Genomic DNA, 21,842 nt, shown 5'->3' with positions numbered 1-21,842 from the left:
GCCACCAGCTTCTCTTCCCCTCCTGCAGCTCCAGCTCCTTTGCCCAGTGCTTCTGCAGGAAGCAGTCCCCAAAACTTTTCAGGCCTGTTCTCCCCCTGTTGCTGCCGTCTTCTGCCAGCACCCCTGGAGATGCCCACAGTTGCCTTTTCAGCGTTCCTCTGCTGTGCCATTGCATTGCTGCCTGGGCAGGCCTGTCACACTGTCCCCTTCCCCTCTTCCAGTGCCCTTGCTGCTGTGGGGCAAGACCCTTCCCAGTGGAGTTCAGGGTGCTCTCTGTCCCCCCCATGCGTTACCCCTTCTCCTCCAGCCCCGTGGGAAGCAGATCTGGTCTCCCTAGCTCCTGGCCCCCCAGTAAGTTATCCATTGGTTTTTAGGATGCTCGGTTTCCTCTCTTTTTTCATTTCCCCCCCCCCAGGTGCTTTTGTCAGTGTGTAATTAGCTGGCACAGCACCGAGGCGTCGATCCCTGGGGTGCTCTCTCGCTGACATTAGCAGCAGACTGACATTAGCAGCAGACAGTGACTAAAACAAAGAGACAGCTCAGCGCGTGGTACACGCTCACTTTGTACGTCTCGTACTCCTCGCTGCTGTTGGGAGCTCAAAAGGGATCGCAGATGTGGAATAAACGGGAGCGCTTTGAACAAGTGGCACTGTAATCCCTCCCTGCCCCCGCCTCCCTACCCCCCTTTTTGCAGACATTAGTGTGATTAAAATTGCATGAGGCCACACACGGGTGTATTTTATTTTATTTATTTATTTCCTCCTGGTGAGAGACTGGTTTGAGGTCTGCCCTGTGGGAAAGCAGCCAGGGGGATGCTGGGGAATTCAGGGTGTTTTCAAAAACTTTCCCTCTGCAGAGTTTACTGCCGGCGGCTGTGGGGCTGGTTGTACTGGCGAGACCTGCTTTTCCTGCAGGACTCTAAACGTGAGCACCTTCTTCCCTGTGGAGCCTGACATGCTTGCTGGTGATGAATGGGTGTGCACTGGGCAGGTGGGGACCCCTTCCAACACTGGCGTGGGGCAGCAGCATCTGGAAGGTTATGGTAGGCTTGCTCTAGCAAATCTTCACCCAGGGCTTTCCAGGTTACTGAGGGCATCTCCATGGCTGAGGGCAGGTCTCAACAGCCAGTTTAAAGCCTAGGTGAATGGGAATTAAATCAAAATATTGATAAAACAAAACCAGATATATTCTGTTTTCCTTTTCAGCCAGGTTGGTGCACCCAGGTTGGCAAGAAGTGGTCTTCGCTACCATTTGCAGCAGCCTTCTGTCCCCTCTAGAAACAGGGAGACGGCACAGAGTTAGGAGAGGACTTTGTACTCTAGTCCCGTTCCACTCTGCAGACACAGTATTTTTGCTGATGCTGTGGCAGTGCTATGTCAAAACCATTATACTCCTTGATGGGCATTTATAGGATGGGCTCTGTCTTACTGCCTCACCCAGGGGCATGTACGATTCAGTTTTTGCATGTTTTCCCCTGTTTTGGAAAAGGAAAATGCTGTTTTCTTCCCTTCAGGGGGGCTTACTTTTAATGAAATGTTTGCAAAGTGCAGTGAGACTGTCCAGCCAGGGCTCTGTTACACTCCAAGTGTGGTTTCTTTGTCTGCATCCTCACCATGCCCTCCCTGCGCGGTGTGCCAGGCTGGTGTGGGCCATGCTTTGCCCTCCTTGTGCCTCTGTGTTTTTGGCTGGGAGGAGCGGCGAAAGGGGCTGGTGACTCCTGCATGTGTTTATCCCAGAGCTGCGTGCGGGTTTAATCTTTCTTCTTAGACATCAGTGCGTGACACGGGGCTCTGGGGAGATGGGCCGGGAGGAGCTGGCATCCTGGGTGCCAGCTGACTGCGCTGCCCCGAACTCCTCCATCTCGGCTGCTCTGCAGGCTGTCAGGTGTGGCTTGCAAGCCCACGTGCTTTTCAGAAGGTGGAAATCTGGTGGGAGCCGTGCCTTGGCAGCAGGAGACGGCTTCCTTTCCTCCTCCCCTCCCTCGGGGGTGAAGCGGTAGTTCGTACTGTACGGAGGGAAGCGAGGTTGCGTGCAATGGAAGTGCGCGAACCTGGCAAGTGCTCTTTGCAAGGGTTTCAAAACCCTGGTGGGTCCCCCCCGAAGGCGAGAGGAGCCCCCCGAAGGCGAGAGGAGCCCCCCGCAGCCCTTCTTATCAGCCGATGCGCAGCGTGACCGTTGCCTGGTGTCCCTTGGTACCGAGGCCAGCCTTTAGTGACACCCCCACATCTAAGGCCCTTTATGAGGAGGAGCGGCCCCTCCGCTTGGCGACGGGACAGAGACGTGCCCCGCAAGAGGCTGTGCCGGTGCCACCTCCAGCAGGTCTTGCTGCAGGGCGCAGTTCCCCGGGTCCCCGGGTTTGATGGGAGCGCGGCTGCTTGCCTGCACTGTGGACTGGAAATTTTAGGCCAGCCAGAAGAGGTTAGCATAACAAAGTGGCAGGTGAGAGGGAGGCATTGAATTTCAATAAACCAGCAACTGGGGAATGAAATCTCCTCGCTTATAATTCAAGCGCTCTGCTCAGGCGTCCCTCTCGCTTACCTTGGAGCAAATCTGCTGTAATGCATAGGAAACAGCTCAGCAACTGCAGTCCTGGCTGTCATCGAGGCGGAGGCTGAGCTTTATTAAAGACCTGCAGAGCTCTGTAAAAAAAAAATATTATGATCTTCTTGGACTTAATCATTACAAGTCAAATATTTGAATAGGTAGGGGCAAGCGTTTTGCTGAAATTGGATGATCCCTTTCATATTTATGCTTGGTTACGCTTGCTCCACATGTATTCGGATGCTTGGCCGGGGGCGAGACAGAGGTGAGGGATGAAAGGGACTTAGTACAGAGGGGGGAAAATGGGAGCACAGAGAGATTAGAACAGAGAAGAAAGCAAAGGAAACTACTGAAGGTTAAGAATAATAACAACAATTAGGCTGGGGGGACTGAGAAGAGGCAGAAAAATAAAGCAGGGCCTTTGAAGAAAAAAGGAGATAGACAGTGAAGCCTCTTATTAAAGTTTAAATGGCTGAGTCCAAAGGTAGATGAGGAACCTGCAAAGAAACAATGAAAATAATAATAAAAAAAAAAGTGGAAGACAGGAAGGAAGGAAATATTTAAAAGGAAAATGAGAGGTTTTCACAGGTGTATACGGTTAGGTGTGTCAGCAGAGATGCTCCATAATCTCCTAATAATGCGATGGGTACTGGGGGGTTTGTAAAAACAAAGCTCAGACCTTGCAATTACTTTTTCAGTGAGTTTCCTGAGCATGTATAGCTGACGGTGTCCTCCTTTTGCGGGTATCCCCGGCTGCGGGTTACAATCCAGCCTTTCCTTCCCAGGGGACTATATGCCAGGAGCTGCTGCTGCCGACAATAAACACGGGCTCTCACAGGGCATCACTGGCTTTCACTCCAGATGCGGGGAGACTGGAGAGGCAGTGGTTCAGTGCTTGCCTGCAGTTGCACAGCCGACAAGGCGCTCCCCGCCACACAGCGAAGGAAAAGGACTTTGTTCTTACCTTGGGCAAATGCTGCCATTCTCCACCCGAAGTGCTGGGCAGCAGGAGGCTGTTTGTCATGGTTTGGTCTGTTTTGCTGTGTCCCAGTGGAGGTGGTTGGGGGTTTGGGGAAAGAGGGGACTTGGTGCCCTGCTTGTTAAGGGGGAGCCAACCTCCCATTGGGCTACTGGGAGGATTTGTAAGATGGTCACCTCTTTTGTCCCTACTTTAGGTCCTTGGCAGTGTGGGGAGTTTCCTGGCTTGGTGAGATGCGGCTCTGATAGATGAAGATGTCAGACTGCTCTGAGGAGGTGTGATACTGCTTGTACTTGTGGGTGGTCATATCTAACCCATAGTGCTGACTGACTCCATGAGTAGCCGTGCACAGCAAAATGGAGAAAGACTGAGTTCACTGACCTTGCCTTTCCTCCTCTCCTGGTGGAGGAGTTTCTTTATGGTGTGCCTGACGCCCACCAGGAACAGTCTTGCTGCCATCCACGCTGTGCATGCATGGATGGGGCTGTGCGTGTTGTTCCCTCCACGGAGATAACAGTTTTCAGGAGGGAGCCAGTCCTGCACAGTTTAGTGGAAAGTCCTGTCTCAAAACCTATCCGAACAGTGTATTAGTCAACACCCAGGGTAAGACCACAGCAGTCACCATGAACTCTAGAGGTAGAAAGCAGATAAACGACTCTTTTCCTTAAAGGAAAAAGGTTGAATCACGGGGACCTAACTGACCATAGCTTAAAATAAAAAAAGGAAGTAGGAGACTGGTGGAGGTGAAACTCAGCAAGCCAGTCATCACTCTTAGCCCCTGTTAGGCTGCACATCTATCCCCCCCAGCTCCACTGCTGTGCTCAGGGTGAAGGTGGTACATTGGCTGGGGACGTGGCTGCCTCTTCCCCACTCTCAGCCTGTGTTTCCAGGGTGCAAATGTCTCGCAGGCCATGGGAAAGGGTTTCTGCATCAGACTTAACTGAAGCTGCTGGAGGGCCATGCTTTCAGTGTCCCTGACGTGGTGGTGTGCACCTCAGCAGCTCTATGGGTAAAGGAGGAGCATTTGTCAGTCTCCTAGGAATTTAATCTTCACATTTTTCTCATGTTGTTTTTGGGCACTCTTGGGGGTTGAATTTGCTTTGGTGGCATGAAAGGAATTGGCTTTTCACTTGCAACATGTGAGGTAGTGAGTTTTGCATTTGGCCTGTGTGTCTTTTCCACAATCCTACTATGAGGACACCCTTAAATTCCTTAAATTATCAAAGTAGACTGTATGGATTAAAGTCTGCTGCAAAACTATTTTAACAGACAAGTATAAAAGGCAGCATTAGTTTAACTGAAATCACTTTGCATGGATTTTTCTAGCATAAACCAGTCCTTAATATATCCAGAATGTCTGAGGATGATCGAGTACTCAAATAAACTTGCAATGAATTTTAAGGGGAAATAGCTTTCTGTCTCTCTTATGCTGGGTTTTTTTTTTTTTCAGTGATGGCTAGAAGAATGAACATTTTTCTTAAACAAGGGTGTTTGTTTTTTTCTTTTTTTAAATCACTTCCTTGCTTATTTATTTTGGGAAAGTAGTGTGCAGTGTTGCTGTAGAATTCATTTTGCTATAGAGTGTGGCATTTGGATGAACCTGCCTAGAAGAGCTGTTTGGAGCCTCAGGTGTGAGCAGAGAGTTTTCTCCCATCTCTGCCAACAGCCCACAGGCAGTGAGTCTTCCCAAGGAAGTTTTCTCCCAAATGTGCCTGTTAATAGGAACAAGCCAGGACTTGGGAGCTCTAAGAGTCTGACTGAAGCTCCCTTCCCTTATTGCTTTCCCCATTCTCCATTCTGTTCTGTTATGATTCCACTAGTTCTTCAGTCACCCTTGAGCCTGCCAGGGCACAGGAGACCTGAATACCTAATGTGCTCAAGCAAGGGTTTTGGGGGGGAAAAAAGCAGAATAATTAAGGGAAGGAAAAAAAAAAAAAGTCTTTCTTGCCATTTTAACGTAACAGAAAAAGGAACAGGCTAAAGCTCTTTCCTTCTTCCTTTTTGAAGGTTGTGTTTACAGGAATTTAGCTGTGATCTGAGATACAATAGCCTTTAAAACTGTCCCAGTTTGTATGTCTAGGCTACAGGGGACAAAACACTGATGGGCAAGGAGGGAGGCCATGTCCTAACTATGCCACAAAACAAGGCTTCTGAGTCTACCTTCAGTGGCTTTTTTGTTTGAGTGGATCCCCTGTTTTAGACAGGATAGTGTGCTGATACCAGTGGTGAGTTTGGAGAAGACTTCTTTTATAAAAGAAAGAAGAATAAATGTGAGCAGAGGATCTAGTGAAGCTTGGTTTCCTGTGGGTTTTGCTTCATGGTTGAATTCCTAGGTATCTAATAAAGTGTAGTCATTGCTCTTCCTTGATTGGGGTATCCCCATGGTTGCCTTTCAGGTGACTTCTTTGGTGTCTTAAGGGTTGACCAAACATTGCATTGTCCCCCACAGAGAAATATTAATACGTGGTGGGTATCTCCTCTACTTCTTCTACAGCTATTTCATGAAACCTGTGAAACTTATTCTGAGACTGTTATCCAACTCTCAGTATTTGTTTGAGAGCTTTAGCCACTCTCAAAGCCTTAGCCACTTGCTAAAGTTAGGTGGGAGACAGGCACACACACCCACACTGTAATTGCATACTCTCATTTCATGGGTGGGGACACACACCGTATCCTGCTCTTCTTTCAGCTAAGGCAGAAGGGTGGTGCTTCTGCAGAGAGTACAGCTTGAACAGCAAGCCTCATCGCCTGGGTACTAAGCTGTGCACAGGGACTGTGTTGCAGCAGACTCCCAGTCCCCATGGTGGTACTAAGAGGGGATCAGCCAGGCTCCCACACAGGCTCTGTTTGTGTGGCAGGAGAAAAGCTGTTAAATGGGTTGGGGGTCCAAGCACCTGCCCTGAGTTAAATAATTAATCTGCTCTGACCATTTGCCATTGGTGTGCTCTGCTTTTGGTAATGCATCGCTTGCATCAACTAATTGGTCATAATTCTGCAGATTGACCGATCTTGATTTCCAGTTCTACTTGCTTGTAAAAGAACCACTTGATCAGATAGCTGTGAGAAGTTTATTCCCCCCACAGACCGTACAGAGCGAGGGTGATGCAAGAGTAAGTATCTTATCAGGACCCCAAGACTCCAGAGCCTACCTCCGCTGAGGGTGTTCCCAAGAAGCAGCAGCACAAGTGAAATGCTTCATACTGGTCATTTTGCCATTTACCTAGAGGGTAGCGAATAGCAGCTGGGAAGCTGGCAGCTTGCAGAGCCTTTTGCACTCAGATGCAATGGTGAAACAAGCACTGACTGGGAAAACTGGAGCTATCTGGAGACCTGGGGACACCGGTGTGTCAGCTGTGCTTGGCTCTCTCTCAGAGGCTTCACCAGTAGAATGCTGGAAGTGCTATAAATAAAATCCTGGATTCTGCTGGAGTCAGTGATATCGATCCTGCACTGGAGACATCATGGAAACTTCCTATTTACTAGTTTTATTTCGTGAATTATTTTCCTTACTGTTTTGAGTGGGTTTTTTAATGCACTACTTCGATACAGCGTGTGCCTTTGAGTTAATGATAGGTGCACCAAAAGCATCTTCTTATTTTAATATGAGATTTATTTCCTGAATGCTTATTTTTAAATGCCCACTGGCTCCTGCAAAGGATTTGAGGTATCCTGGAAAACTTGGAGCACTGTGCCCTAGAAGACCTACCCATATTTTGCAAGACTCAGACCTTCCTTTCTGACTGTAACCATCAGTGGTGTGCATCTGTGCTGCTGGCTCGGAGCGAGCCATTTTCCTATGGGGCTGCTCACCTCATGGGGGTCACTTGGTGAGCAGGACAAGCAACCAGCGGCTGTAAAGCTGGAGAAAGTGTCCATCTGTTTCTGAAATGATGTTGCCATTCAGCATTTAGCGTGTGTCGTGGAAGACCACCTGGTGGTTTCTCTGTGGCTAACTCTGCTGTCAGTTCATTGAGATTGCGTGGAGCACTCACTGCTGGGGAAGAGCAAAACTTCCCCTGGATAGTCGTTGCACCCCCTCCACATAAGAAGGGTCTGAGGGCCATTCCAAAAACATTTGGAGTACAATTTTTATGGCAGGAACTAACTGTTAAGTGAATCCTTTTGGCCTGTCTGTCTGGTTTAGGAGCTGCTGCATTAGAGGTGGTGAACAAAGGTTTCTTCACACACCTTGCCAAGGCAGTGCAGAACTTTATGACGGAGAGCCGTCATTATTTCCATCAACTGGTTATTGTTCACAGCTTTTCACACTGCCTCGACATGCCCTGTCATCTTCCTCAGCTCCTTCAAACATAGTACAGTTTGTAGGGAAAAGTGATGTCCCCTTGTGTAGCTGTGTGTGGGGATGCTGCTCAAGCCTTGCAGACAGTGCCCTTTTGCAGGGAGAGCAATTTGACGGTGGCCGTCTGTCATTGGGGTGATAACGAGAGAGGTTCATAGAAGTCTGCAAGAAGGTGGAATGGGAGAAGGGGGAGAAAGGAAGGGCACTGTGTGCTTTGAAATGCCCAGATCGATGAATATAAAAATGAATACATTTATTAAAAGATTTCACTATAAAGATGCCAAGTACTCTCATGCAGAAAGTCAACCAGTTGTGCGTGCCAGACTAGCTTTTCCAGACTAGCTGATTGCTACGCTGGAGCAAGAGAACACATTTTTGCACAGTCTCAAACGTGCTTGCGAGCACAGCAGTTCACCTCCCCTCTTATCCTCTGTCCCCCAACCACCGCCACCTGAACTAGAAGAAACATGGAGCATGAAGAGCTTAAAGAGGAGAGATGACCACAGCCACGTGCATAAGAGGCAAAATCGCAGATGTACAATAGAAGAAAAACTCAGCAGGAAAATAGATTTGCAGAAGTGGATGTCACCTGGTTTTATCTATGATACCTTGATCAGATGGCAGAAGTCTGTCAACTGGCTGAATTTGCATTACTTGTCTTAATTCTGCTTTCCACAGTCTCTAGTGCAGGAGGAGAGCAGGTGGTCCTCGTGGTTGGAGAACTTGGACTCCATCCTGCAAGAGCCAGACCATGCCTTTCATTCATCACAAGAGTGCCAGCTTCAGAGTAACAGTTCTGAGCTGCCAAAACCTTGTTGGAAGAAGGTAGCTTGGAAATAGCCAAAAGACCCAACGTCCTTCATTCCAGCTCCCAGAAATCCCTCCAGCTCATGTGGACTTCGTGGCTCAGTAGATAGTTGTTGTCTGGTGAAGATGTATGTTTGTATAATATGTTATGAATAGTTTTTATGCTTTATACAGGACTGATAGAGAAAGAAAAGATTGCCACTGCTTTAGTTTGTATGGGAGATTTTTTTGTTCTTGGATTTCGAAACTTCTCATCTACTTATTAGCCTCCCTACGTCTTTCAGTAATCTGCATGTGAAGAAGATGCAACTCTGGTCTCTCCTTCCCTGTCTGTGCATCAGGATGCCAGCATTTTCACTTTGTCTTCCCATGGGAACTTAAGACCCAGACCTGGGCTGAACAGAAATTTGGGATGTAATAGAGAATAAAGCCTAATTCTGTGCTTCCTTCGGTGCTTTTCGTGTGAGGGCTGAAATGCTCCGTTCTTGTGTGTTCAGCAGGAAGGTGGGTTTTGGAGGGAACGGACTCAGATTCTCAGTTTGGGAGCCTTTAGAGTCCTTAGTTTAAAAACTGCTTCTTGCAAAAATTGTCTCCTAAGTGTGTCTTGATCTGTGTCATCTTGCCCCGGAGGCAAAAATAAATCATTGCTGCTGAGCTTAAGGAGTGACTGGCCAGAAGGGGTCGTTGGAAGCTCTGGTCCTGGGCTTTGCAGCTCTAGGGACAGGTCAGGTCCCCAAAGGCAGATGGAGAAAGGCACTTGCAAGGTCTCAAATCCTTCATTATTGCATAAATGAAGGAAAAACAGCTCTCATGTGCACACCTTGACCTCCTGTGTGATCTCTGCTGAGCTCTTGAAGCATGGGCACTAATCTCTGAAAGCAGCTCTTGCACTCTTATCTCCAGTGTTGCTCCTGGTCTTACTTGTATAGTTGAAGTAGAGGAGAATCCTCCTTGAAAATTGATTTTTGAGAAGGGCGACTCACCTGACTATAAAGCACCACAAACATCATTATAGTCCAGGGGGAATACGGCCTGAGATGCATTTTGATTGTTTTGAAACGATACTACACGACTCTCCCTGTTCAGCTCTTTGTATTGCCTGCCTGCCTAAGTGTGCTAGGTTGAATGAAATAAGGCTTTTAAGAAATTGCAGAACAGAGGATTTCCTAAGCTTCCCATTTCTGTAATTTCTTAATTTCAGTTTCAGACAGGTAAAACATTAAGATAGCGTTGCATGCACAGCTTCAGAGGAGCCCAGGCAGCGTCAGCTTCTTGACTCCATGTTTGCTGGGTTGGTTTTTTTTGTTTGTTTGTTTCCCTGGCTGTCCTGCAGGCTCCAGGAGGCTGTGGCTTAGCAGGTTGCCCTGTGCTGCTTTAAGCCACAGCAAATTTCCGTGTCCATGCTCTTAGCTCAGGAGTGCTGTTAAGTAAAGCACATCAGGTTAACCCTCGGTGGAACAGGTGGATGGTGATGTGCTCTGCCCTCGTGTTTGCAGTGGCTTAGGCTTGCCTTAAGCTGCAGTAGCTTGCTGGTGGTGCTTGGGATCAGCAAGAGAGCTAAACCCTCACAAAGGTGAGATTGTAGAAGAGGGAGGGAGAAGGAGAGGGAGGGGTTTGTGAGCTGACTCACCTTGGCTTGCTGCTAGAGGTTGTTGCCTCCACAGGTGAGCGGTCGGTGTGGTGCATGGTGGTCTGCCCCCTTGGGCTGCCTGTCGTCAGGGTTTGCTCCACCAATGGTCCAGCTAATTTTTGTTTAATGAACAAATGATGACTCTCACTGCTGGGTGCCGCCTTGTCCTTTTACCACCCCTTTCTGGTTCCTCCTCTTTTTTTTTCTTTTAATGAGGTCACTTGAATTTTTCCACCTAAATTAGCTGCCCTAATAACCAGATGCTCATTGGGGTGCTTTGGGACAGGGTGGGTGGAAAGAGAAGGAGCTTGTTCGTGGGAGCATGCCTTCCCCTGCTCCCCAAAGCGGCTTTAGCTGAGGGCAGAGGGACAATGAGGCACAAGGAAACAGGGGCAGCGGATGTGAATGTGCTCCCGGCATCTGCCACACTGCACCCGAAGCAGTCAAGGGAAGGGGACCAGCAATTTTGGAGGACCATCCGCCACTCGCGGGATGAGGCTTGGAGAACTGCTCTGAACAGCACAGTGCTGGCGGGGCTGGAGCCCCAGGGTAAAGCCCAGGGGGAAGGGGGAGAGGGGTTGTCCTATCTCCTGGAGGTGAAGCACTCTCAAGCAGCTGGGAAAGCTGTAGCTCCTCTGGGTCTGTAAAGGACAAGCTGGAGCTGGGGCTGAGCACGTCTGTTCCCCTTGCACGCTCGCCCTGGGCACACAGGGCGCCTGCTGTCAACCCCTGTGGGTTCGTGTGGGGCTTGGGAAGCTGCGGGAAAGCATTGCAGCCCCATGTGCCTGGGGTGGGTGCGCTGGCTTGTAACCGCACCATCCAGCTAGGGAGTCCTGTGCAGCCTGGATTTGGCCGGGAAGCTCCTCGAGCAAGGTGCATCGTGATCCTCTGCCGCTGCCTGGGAGGGCGCATGGTGACAGCAAGCGGGGCAGGCTGGGTGCGTCACTAACGGAGCCTGCAGTGAGCAAGGAGAAGTTCAGGCCCCGAGTCGGAAAGCTGACCTAATTTCCAATTTTTGCATCTTCTGTCAGATTCTCTTTTTCCTTTTTCTCTGCATTAGTTACTTCTGTTTTTTCCTGAGCCCTTTCTCACTGGCTGCTTGAACTCACCCAGTTGCTTTGGGAGATGCATTTCTATCGTCATAATCGTTCCAGCCAGTCGTTAATGTACCAACAAGGATACTATTGTAATCGGAGGATTTATTACTACTTCTGTGAAACAACTGTCATGCCATCTTACTTAACTCTTCAGCTCCCTTCTTGCCTTCTGCCAGCAGCTGAATCAGTAACAAACTGCACTTTTAAAAAGCTGCAAGCGTGCAAACTGGGATCTTTTCTCCCCTCCCCTCCCCTCCCCTTCACTCCTCTCCCCTCCTCTCCTCTCCTCTCCCCACAGAATGCTGCAGTGATACAATTGCAAGCAACTTTAGTGCTTTGCCATGCATTTCTTAATCGTGCAGCAACTGAAAGTGACTTCATAGTTCAACTTCTCATTTAAAATAAGGCTTAAATATTTGCACAAGGATGAAAATTATATTCCAACTGCTTTTCTTTAGACCACAGTGCAAGTTCTGCTCACCCTTTCAGGAACTTGAAGTAAATTCACTGACTAATTCAGGAAAGTGTATGACTTCTTTTTTAATTCATTTAAACAGTTAGTAGTCTTTTAGCTGCCTTTCATTTAAACCTGTCTTTGACTGTCCTTATTTCCCACTGCAGGTGGGGCTTTACTGAAGGAAAGTAATCCCCAAACCAACCAGATTATTAACACTTGCTTTATGTTTTCCCCGTGATACCAGGAGCCTGTTGCTATATCTTGGTAGGCAAGGAAGAGAAGAGGGAAAATTTTGCACGGAGACCCCACACCCTCAGTCACAGCGAAAGTACATCTTGGGGTGGTAGGTTTGCCTCCTCAAATTCTGGTCTCAGGTAGGCCCTTGGGCAGTGGGGGAAACTTATAAGCAGCAACAACAGGAACAAAGCTTTCCTCTGCCTGCCCCAGGCCACCTGCGAGTTTCTAGTCGGGACTTAAAAATAAGGCAAGCAAAGGACACCAGCAGCAGCATGATCTGCTCAGTTTTGTCCACTTGCAAAGGTGACATTTGAGGGTCTTCATCAGTTTTGCAGCATAACACAGCATGTGTTTCCCTTTGTGCTGAAGGCATTACGCGAGCTTTTGATTGATGAGGAAGAGTGGTGTCTGGTGTGCTGCAGCAGGTATGGATCGGCATGTATAGCTAATTGCCAGGCATGAGGGCTTGAGAGGATTACATTGCTAATCTAGATATTTTTCCTGCCTTATTACCACCCCCTTCCTCCTGCCACACACATGCACATGTAAGGAATGGAAATCAATAGCGCTGTGGAGGGGGTTATAAGGAGCATGGCTTTCTAAGAGCTTGCAGTGTCCGAGAGAGGACAGGTCCTTTCCAGCTGTTTCTGTGGCATCGGGGTGGCTCTGGTGGCAGATCTTCCCTCCTTCCCTGGGGAGGCACGGGTGGCCGCAGGAGGGTTGGCAGATTGCAGAGGGTAATAGCAAAATGCTGCATCCCCGCGCCTCGCACTCCCACCCACGGTGCCGTTCATGGTGCCATTTCGTGCCTGCCAGTGCTCATTTCTGGACTGGTGGTGCTGGCATTGTGGTTCCTCTTGAGCAGCTTGCTTCTGTCTTGCACGCACAACCAGAGGGGTTGGGTAAGGAGGTTTGTGGTGCTGAGCTGGGATCCCTGCAGGGCAACAAGATGTTGCGGGGCAGATGGAAACATAACTCTTGCACTAATTCCCTGCAAAATCCAGAGCAGTATTTCTCAGCCAGAAGCAGCTGCGTAGGAGTAGGGAGTACATGTATTTGTTCATCCTAAATAGTTCACACTTGACACTTGGCAAATTTAGCTCTGTCCAGGTAGCGCGAAGTGGGTGGGTGGGGACACAGGGTAGCACCATAGGTTGCCTCTAAAGAGTATCAGTGGGTAAAAGCTATAAGGAAATCCAAGCAAAGAAGAGGTTGGTGTGTTTTGCTTGTCCTACAGTGGCCCTGAAGTGGTCCCACTGTGCTGGGTAGCCTGTGTAAGTTGTTTGACTCCTGAAGAGCCTGCAGTGTAAGGCTGCCATGGTGCTAAGTGATTTTCCCAGCATTGTTTTACCAGCTCAAGCTGGGGAGCCTCTGGCTCCCAGCCTGACACTCTGCCTGCATTGCTTACCAAGGAAACGGCATCTCAGCCAGGTTTGCTGCCTTGCCTGGGAGTAGATGAAATGCTGGTAGCTCTCTGGCTTGTGTCCGGCACATAAAAGCTGTGATAGCCTACCTCTTGGAGGTGTTTGGGGTTTTGGATACACAAGGATGAACCAGAGCCAGCCTGGGGAAAAGGGAGATGCCTTGAGTCATCTTCGTCCGTGTGGGTAGAGTTCAGCAGGGCACCAGGAGCTGCTGGAAATGGAGCTGGTCGTGGGGCTTGGAGGAAAGCATGTTGAGGTGTGCACCAAGTCCAGACCCAGGAACTCCAGTCTCTGCTCCCCGCTTGTTTTCTGGGACACTGTAAGCCAGTTCCTTGTCCTAAAGTTAGCCTTAATTAGCTCGCCGAGTGGTCGTTGACTGCGTGTTATTGAGGTGTGCGCATTTGAGGTGGATTTGGCTGGAGCCGTGCGTGCAGGCTTCCTGAGGAAGGATGCCCGTGGGCACTGCCCTGGCGAGAGGGGAGCATCTCCGGCCTCCCCCCTCCTCCTCGTCCTGGCAGCAGGGCCCTGGGACTCTCCCTAGCTGGGTCCCTGACACCCTCTAGTGGCAGTATTTACATTTAATATTTCAGGAGCTTTCAAATCTTGGCGGGGGTTGCGAGCACCCTGCGCTTAGCAGCCCACCCACCACTGAGTACCTATCCCAGTGTCCTCTGCAGGAACCTGTGCCTTGGGGACTAATAGGAAATGCTGTATTTCGTGCTCTTTTTTTCAGTGCTGTAACTACAAGCTCAATGCTGTCAGCTATGGCTGGGCTCAGCAGACTGGCTCAGGGGTGGCAACAGCACAACAGGTTTGCTCCCACGAAGTGTTTTTCAGCTGCTCACCTCCCTGTCCGGCCACTCACTGCCAAATCTAACCTTGATGCTGGGGAGAGGGCAGCTCTGCTGACACCTCCAGGAGGTCATGACAGGACTTGTGTTGAGGGACAAGAAGGAAGCAAGGCTGGATGCTGGAGGAAGTGCAAGGCAGGTTGCCGGGATGGCACGTTGCAAAGGGGACAAACAGGCAGGAGCTGGGTGAGAAAGAGCAGGCAAGAGGATGTGCCCTGCAGCCTCCCTCTTGGCTCCGATTCAGTTGTGGCCCTGCTCCCCTTCACACAGTGAAGACTCTCATCTGAGCTGAGCTTTGCTTTCAAGTGAAGCTCAGCTTGCAGAGTGCCCCCAGAAACCCTGGTGCTTCCTGCAGCAGGCGGCTGTGGGATGAGTGCGGGCAGCTCAGCAGCGTGATGGCTGGCAGCGGAGCCAGGGCTCCTGGGTGAATGCCATGCAGAGAGTTACTCATGTCCTGATATGCAAACTGATGTCTTTGAAGCCTGAGCAGGGTGACTGGCTTGGGAGGAACTTCTCCTCCAATAACGCACCTCCTCACGTGCGGTGTCGTGCCCTGGCGAGTGCCTTTGCAGCATTCCCTGCTTGCTTTTCTCTCCATGACTTCCGTGCCTGATCTGCTCCAGCCTGATGGGCTAAGCCGTGCCTGTAGCCCTCTTGTCGGCGCAGGCCAGTGGGGTCTGTGCTTTGGGGTGGTGTGTGAGCCCCAGCAGACCTGCGGCCCCACTGCGGGAGTCCCCGGTGCTCTGCAGCACTCAGAATGAAATGCTCGTTGAGCTTCTGAAATGAGCTGTGACCTGCTGCCACGTTCGGCTGCTTCTTGAGAACAGCGCTTTTCCCTTTCTCCTACCCGCTTCCTCTCTCCCCAAGCCTGGTACCCGAAGTGCATCTTGCTGTGTAACTAAAAAAGTTGTTTATGCCTCTTTGGCCAAGCACGAGAGTAGTGGTGCAAAGCATGGAGGCTTCCCGCTGGTCTGGCCAGCTCAGGGCTCTTGCCTGTCCCTCCCAAAATCTGATTGTTCAGAAACCGGGCTTTCGTTTAGCAAGCAGATCTCTAGTCTTCCTGGTTAGGAAGGTGACACCAACCGAATGTGTGCCTAGGCCAGGCTGATTTAAGACAATACCCTCAAGGCTGCGTGCAACCCAAAAGGTCTTACCAATTCCTCTAACCAGAAGGATCTTGGCTGGCTTTTTTAACCAAAAGAGCAGGAGTAATGCAGCACAGCGTATCAGGTGTTACCACAGTTAAATTACAGCTTTTAACAGCACGCCGCTGCCTCGTGATTTTTCTCCAGGAATGCATTTTGCAATAGCTTGCCCATGTGGTGTAGAAGATGCTAACCCTCCAGCCAGGTTATGACCTGGAGATACAAAGTCATGGTTCAAGCTGGCGAAATGGTGCCTGTGCCAGCCTCTAACCTGCTTGGGGAACAGCGTGGCAAATGTTTGCTTGAGGCCAAGCCTTTGGACAGACTTCCAGGCCTTACTCCTGGGGAGCGGGCAGCTCCACATCTGGCAAGCCAAATGCTTGCCCTGTACTCACCCCACAGAGCCAGGCAGGCTCCCAGGGTAAAAAAGACACTGCCTTGCCTGTAGCCAGCAAGTGGCCGTGCTGCTGAACAGGGCTGGGGAGGGCACGCAGGCACCCAGTGGGGTACCCAGGTCTCTCAAATTGGGGGAAGGAGGACGGGCACGCTTTCTTCATGGACAGCTTTCACCCCATAAGCTGTCATGTGGAGGCTGGTGTAGCAGGGAGCTCTGCCTTTGAAGCAGCTCAGCAGGAAAGTAACTCCAGCAAGATGATCAGGTTTAATTTATTTAAATAACGTAAGAAAAGTTATAAGATCCCGTGGCTGGAGGGCAAAGAGAAAGGAGCTGCGTGGCTCTGGAAATTATTCAGAAAGGTTTGAAATGAGAAATTTAAATCTCATTGTGCAGGCAGTGTGAACTGGCAAGGTTGGTTGCCGCTTTCACCGCTGGTTTGGGAGTCCGAGGGAAGGGGGAAAGGTGAAGGGAGACGCCCTCTTGGCCATGGTCGGCCAGAGGCTATTCTGGTGGGCAGGGGATGGGAGCCCGGTGAGGAAGATGAGGAGAAGGGAGGGAGGAGGAGATGTGGCTGTGGGCGACGGGGGCAATGGCCTCCAATGGAAATGGCCTTACCAGGTACTTTCCCTGTCAGGGGCAGTAAATTCCCTGGGTAGTGAACACATGGTAAAAGTGAATGGCCCCATCCAGGCTGGACGCAGGAAGATTTCCCTCTCATTTACTCCATCTCATGGCTTTTTTTTCTTTCCTTTCTTCTGCTTTGACTTTTCTGCTGGCAATAATGCCAGCGACTGTCTTTCCTGCAGCTCATTGCATTCTGTAGCCATGCCTGAATGAAACAGATGCAGCTTTCGGCAGCTCAGCTAATTTCGTCAAACCTTCCAGTGCTGTCAATGAAACTGAACTGAAATATGTTAATTATATTCCACCGGTACACAGTGAAACCATTGGGCATTAACAGGCTCACTGGCGCTACCTTGTCTGCAGAGCTGGGGAGAAGGTTTGCATTCTTCTTTCCACATGATGTTTCTTGAGACAACAAAGTCTAGAAAGGCTTCTTTTTAAGAAAGTCTATCTTCTGGCGGTAGAGCCACTTGCTAAAATTAAGAAGCTTGCTAAAATCAAGCAAGGTTGAGGGGGGCTGCAAATTTTTTTTTGTCCTGATTTTAGCAGCTGTACTTCCTCTCCTCTGGTTAATCAGCTGGAAAAGTAGCCAGCAGTTTCATTACCAAGTGCCTTGATGTGGCTGTGTCCTGGGAACAGGCACTGGGCATGTTGCAATTGCATTGCTGCCCTCAGAGGAGCCAGTTCCCTCCGAATGCAGAAACCCCTTTGTTTGGCCTGAGGAGGCCATTAAAATGTGAAAGGATGTAAACAAAGGAGAGGAGAGTTGGATCTCCTGACTTTTTTATGAGGGAAGATTAAAGAAACTAAATATATTTAGCTTGGCCCCAACAGGAACCAAGGGGCGAAGACCACAGTGCAGGGCTAATGAGTGGCTGAAGGATGTGGGCAGGAGGGGTCACGAAGCATGCTGGGTGGCACATGATGAAGGGGATGCTGCCCGTGAAGAAATGCCTTCATGGGAATTGAATGTGTTAAGCTGTGCTGCTCTGCGGTATGGTGGAAAACCCTGTGCAGTCGCTGGGACCATTGAGCAGGAATTTAAGCACAGCACTGGAGTATGTGCTGCAGGTCGCAGTCTTTCCCAGCCAAGGGCTTTGGGGACGATTCTCCTCTTTTTGGAGGCTAGATGTGAGCTAACAGGGCTTTGCTAATACTTAATGATTAATTACGACTATAAAAAGAAACCTTCCCCCTAGCTCTCCTTTAACGCGTCTGGGCTTTAGACTCAGCATTTTGGCGTTGCTAACTCTTGGGCTGTGTTTCCCCGTTCCCCTTTGCTGCAGTGATCCCTGACTCGCTGCGAGTGACAGCAGTCCCGCAGACACTGAACAAAGTGGAGCGTGACTCCCTGGAGCTGAAGTGCGAGGTGTCTAAGAGCACAACCCAGCACAGCCATGTCTCCATCGCCTGGTACCGGCAGCGAGGCAGCGAGGCGCCTGTGGAGGTCATCTCCCTCAGCCGCGACTTCGTCCTGCGGGCTGGCAGTGCCTACGCCCAGCGGCAAGCCACAGGGGATGTTCGCTTGGACAAAGTTGGGGAGACCACCTCAAAGCTCACTATCTACAACCTCCACCCATCGGATCAGGGCGAGTTTTACTGCGAGGCAGCGGAGTGGATCCAGGACCCGGACAAGTCTTGGTACGCCATGACCCGCAAGCGTTCCCAGGGTGCCCTCGTCAACGTGCAAGCCACCGGTCAGTGTCTCCTCTGCCTTTTCTCGCTCGGCTGGGTGGTGGGAGGAGGCAGAAAATGGGGCAGTGCCTTGTTAGGTGGCTGGGGCTGGGCTCCCTGTTTTGCCATGTGCCCCACTTGGGAGGCTGCTGGCACAGTGAAGCAGGGCAAAGGAGAGCCCAAGCGCTGCCTGCGGGCAGAGCAAATGTCAGCAAAGAGCAACCAGGGGACACCAGAGCAGCAAGGGGGGTTGGGTGGCAGGCCCCATCTCCTGATGTGGTCAGTGATCTGGGGCTGACACAGGAGCTAAAACATACACCTTAAGCACTTGGTGCTAGCACAGGCAATGAGAATTTTGGTAAGTGAGGAGGTTAAGAGTGACACAGCAGAAAACAAAAATAAAAATAAAACTTTCAGCAACCACTTCTGTGTTGTACAAGGTCCGTTTGCAAGTCAAAATCTTCCTCTCAGCCCACAGCACAGGTTCCTGCTAGGGATCTAAAGACCCAGCAGAGCTCTTTCTTCTCTCCGATATACCCAAAGGTCCTGCCTCTTGACTCTGGCTGAGCAGGGTGTTAGGAGGAGTAGGCTCCAGGTCACATCCAGCAGTGCCACTGGATGCTGGTGTCACAGCAGAGCTGCTCCCAGGAGTAAAGGCTGGATGAAAGGGTTATGACTGGGGAAGCCTTGCAGCTCTTGCATGCTGGGCAGCAAGTTGTCTTTCCTGCAGCACGGCCGATCTGGGCTCTCACAGCAAAAGCAAGCCCCTAACCCTTTCACCTGTGGATGCATGTGTCCGAGAGATGTTGGCTGTGCAGGGAGTAGCAAGTTGTAAATACCTCGCACGAGGTGTGCCGGCTTTCCTGATGGGCTTTGCCATGCTGATGCAAGTTGGTCTGTCTTTCCCCAGATAAGGAGTTCAGTGTCCGGCTGGAGACAGAGAAGCGGACGTACATCGTGGGTGAGCCGGTGGAGTTTCGGTGCACCCTGGAGGCCCAGAACATCCCTGACCGCTACTTCTCCATTTCCTGGGCCTTCAACAGCTCCCTCATCGCCAGCCTGGGACCCAATGCCGTGCCAGTGCTCAACAATGAGTTTGCCCAGCGTGAGGCCCTGGGCCAGCTCAAGGTAGCCAAAGAAAGCGACAATGTTTTTGTGCTGAAGATCTACCGCCTCCGCCTTGAGGACAGTGGCAAGTACAACTGCCGGGTGACTGAACGGGAGAAGACCGTGACAGGGGACTTCATTGACAAGGAGAGCAAGCGGCCGAAGAACATCCCCATCACTGTCCTGCCGCTCAGTAAGTAGAGACTTGTCCGTCCCCTGCTGGGACCATTGCTCTACTGGGTAGCTAGCTGGTGAGGCCATGATGTGCCCACACTTCAGCGGTGGGGAAGAGGGAGGATAAGTGTTTGCATGCTGTGGAGGCAACTGGCGAGACTTTTTTTCTGATGTGAAGGGAATGGTGGAGAAGGAGGGATATGCGTCAGGTTCGTAGGTGGGGAAACATGCCCCTACCTTGGTAATAACACCAAGCTGGCAGTTTTGTCCTTGAGCTGAAGGTGCACGTGACAGCCTGTGACTTGCTCCTTACACCTCTCTCCTCACTTTGCTCTGCAGGGAGTTGGGTGCTCTAAAGTACTCAGCAGGCGTAATGGGGAGACTGGCTTGGCCTTGGTTTATCCTAAGAGCTGCTAGGTTCCTGCAGGCCGTTCAGTGGCTGTTGTTCAGCTGCCTTTGCAAGACAGCTGTACTGGAAGAAACCAGGGTTCATGTGCTCCTCAAGCCCTGGGTTGCTCTTCAGCATAGAGCTCTGTTCTGGTCACTGTGTGTCTGCCAACCCTGGTGAAAACAACCCTGCTGGAGGCTTGCCTGAATGCCTTTTATGTTTGTCAGACAAATGTGAGAAATAGAGAAATAACATGGTGAGAGGAAAGGGTCCACTGCCTCATTCCTTGTTTTGCTCTCTGAAACTCAGGTAGCTGTGGCATGATGAACCATGCACGTGTTGCCCAGGCTATGCTGGCAGTGGGCTTTGATCAGGCAGAGGGTAGCTGTAAGAGGATTTTGTGCAATGTTTGTCTCCTATCTCTTAGGTTTGTAGGTAAATGCAGCCCTTTCTCCTAGTTTTTTTTTCCCTCCTCATTTCTCCAAAAGAAATTCTATTTCTTTTCTCTCCTACCAATATTTGGTCTCATTTGTTTGGCTTTGAAAATTACTCTAGCTAGAAATCTTGCACTGGACAAATGTCTGAAATGTAGTACTTACAGGCAGAGCCACCTTTCAGACAGATTTCATTCTTGCCATTTGATAAATCGCAAATGTGATGATTTTTCAAGGGTGCTAAGTGTCCATAACTCTGACGGAAGACAGCAGGAGTAACCAGCACTCAGTATCTCTGAAAAACCAGCTGTAAAGCCTTACATCTCTGGGAAGCTCAGAATAACAGGGTTTTTTGATGTTACCAAACATTGATAGCTACCTCTAGTGTTGCCAGCGATGGGAGTTTGGGAGAGCTTCTCCCAAAAGGTGTTGTAGGAAGGGATATGGCAAGATGGTGATCAGGATGACATTGAATCGAAAAGCCCAGGGAGCTGGAAGCTTTTTTTGGCCAAGTTGGTTGCATGCGGTGCATGTTGTAGCAACACAAATTCCCTCAAGCTTTGCTGAGATCCCATCCCGGACCTGCGACCGGAAGACGCAGCAATGTCTCATGAGCCATAGGCAGAAAGATTTTTCCTAGCTTTGGCCTACACCTGCTTTGAGTGTGCAAGTCACCAGGAGCAGCTCGCTGCCCACAAGCTGGTTTTGGATGTGGTCACGCATGAGGTTAAGACGTGCCTGGACCCAAATGCGTGGGCAGTTTCCTGCACCTGGTAGAAAGCTTCTCTGGCCGGCAGCGTCCTTCTTGCAGACTGAGAAGTGGCGAGTGTGTATGATCTCCCCTGTGTGTATGCGTTTCTCTCCGTAGAGACCAGCATCTCCTTGGAGATTATCAACAACGCCAGCAATGTCTTGGAGGGGGAGAGCCTGCGCTTTGGCTGCAATGTGCGCTCAGGCTTCGGGCCCCAAAGCCGCTTCTCCGTCGCCTGGCAGCTGGTTGACAAGCTGAACCGGCGCAGCGAAATTGTGCGTCTGGATCGGGAGGGCACCCTGCAGCCGGGCCCCTCGTACGCCGAGCGCAGCAGCTACGGGGGCATCCAGGTGGAGCAGGTCCGGCCTGGCTCCTTCACGCTGGAGATCTTCAACAGCGTCAAGGCAGACGAGGGCCACTATGAGTGCCGGGTGGCCGAGTGGACGCGGACGCTGGATGGGGAGTGGCAGATGGTTGGGGAGCGGCACGCGGGCACCCCGGTGTCCATCACTGCTCTGGGTGAGTACTCGAGGCGCGGACGGCTGCGGGGCCATGGTCCCTGCGTGCCCGACCCCCCCCAGGAGGTCACCTCCAAATAACTGGGGCTGCTCTCGGCACTCTCATCCTTGCTTGCCGGCAAAATGGAGGTACCCGGCAGCCCGCCCGCAGCTCCCGCTAGGTTGGTGCAAAATGCCTCCATTCCCCGTTGCGTGCGGGGGCAAAGTCTGAGGGGTGGCTGTGGCAGGAGCAAAGCAGGAGGTGGCTAAGGAGAGGGGCGGTGCTTCCGCCATCTTGCCGAGGAGAGAGGCTACCAGTCCCATGACG

At 50.7% G+C, this 21,842-nt stretch overlaps 1 protein-coding gene across 4 annotated transcripts in view; it reads left to right on the top strand.

Annotated features, from left to right (window-relative positions):
• Positions 1 to 21,842, top strand: part of IGSF3 (immunoglobulin superfamily member 3) — a 100,747-nt gene that overhangs the window by 45,267 nt on the left and 33,638 nt on the right. For 3 of the 4 annotated variants that reach the window (XM_069785427.1, XM_069785425.1, XM_069785428.1), the window contains 3 exons: positions 17,776 to 18,186; positions 19,074 to 19,463; positions 21,135 to 21,536. In XM_069785427.1, the coding sequence (XP_069641528.1) occupies positions 17,776 to 18,186; positions 19,074 to 19,463; positions 21,135 to 21,536 (1,203 nt within the window). The remainder of the gene's footprint in view (positions 1 to 17,775; positions 18,187 to 19,073; positions 19,464 to 21,134; positions 21,537 to 21,842) is intronic. The other variant, XM_069785426.1, reaches the window with a different exon arrangement.

This window comes from Haliaeetus albicilla, chromosome 6 (genome assembly GCF_947461875.1).
Source record: "Haliaeetus albicilla chromosome 6, bHalAlb1.1, whole genome shotgun sequence".
Lineage (NCBI taxonomy): Eukaryota > Metazoa > Chordata > Aves > Accipitriformes > Accipitridae > Haliaeetus > Haliaeetus albicilla.
This window is presented reverse-complemented; position numbering and strand designations above follow the sequence as displayed.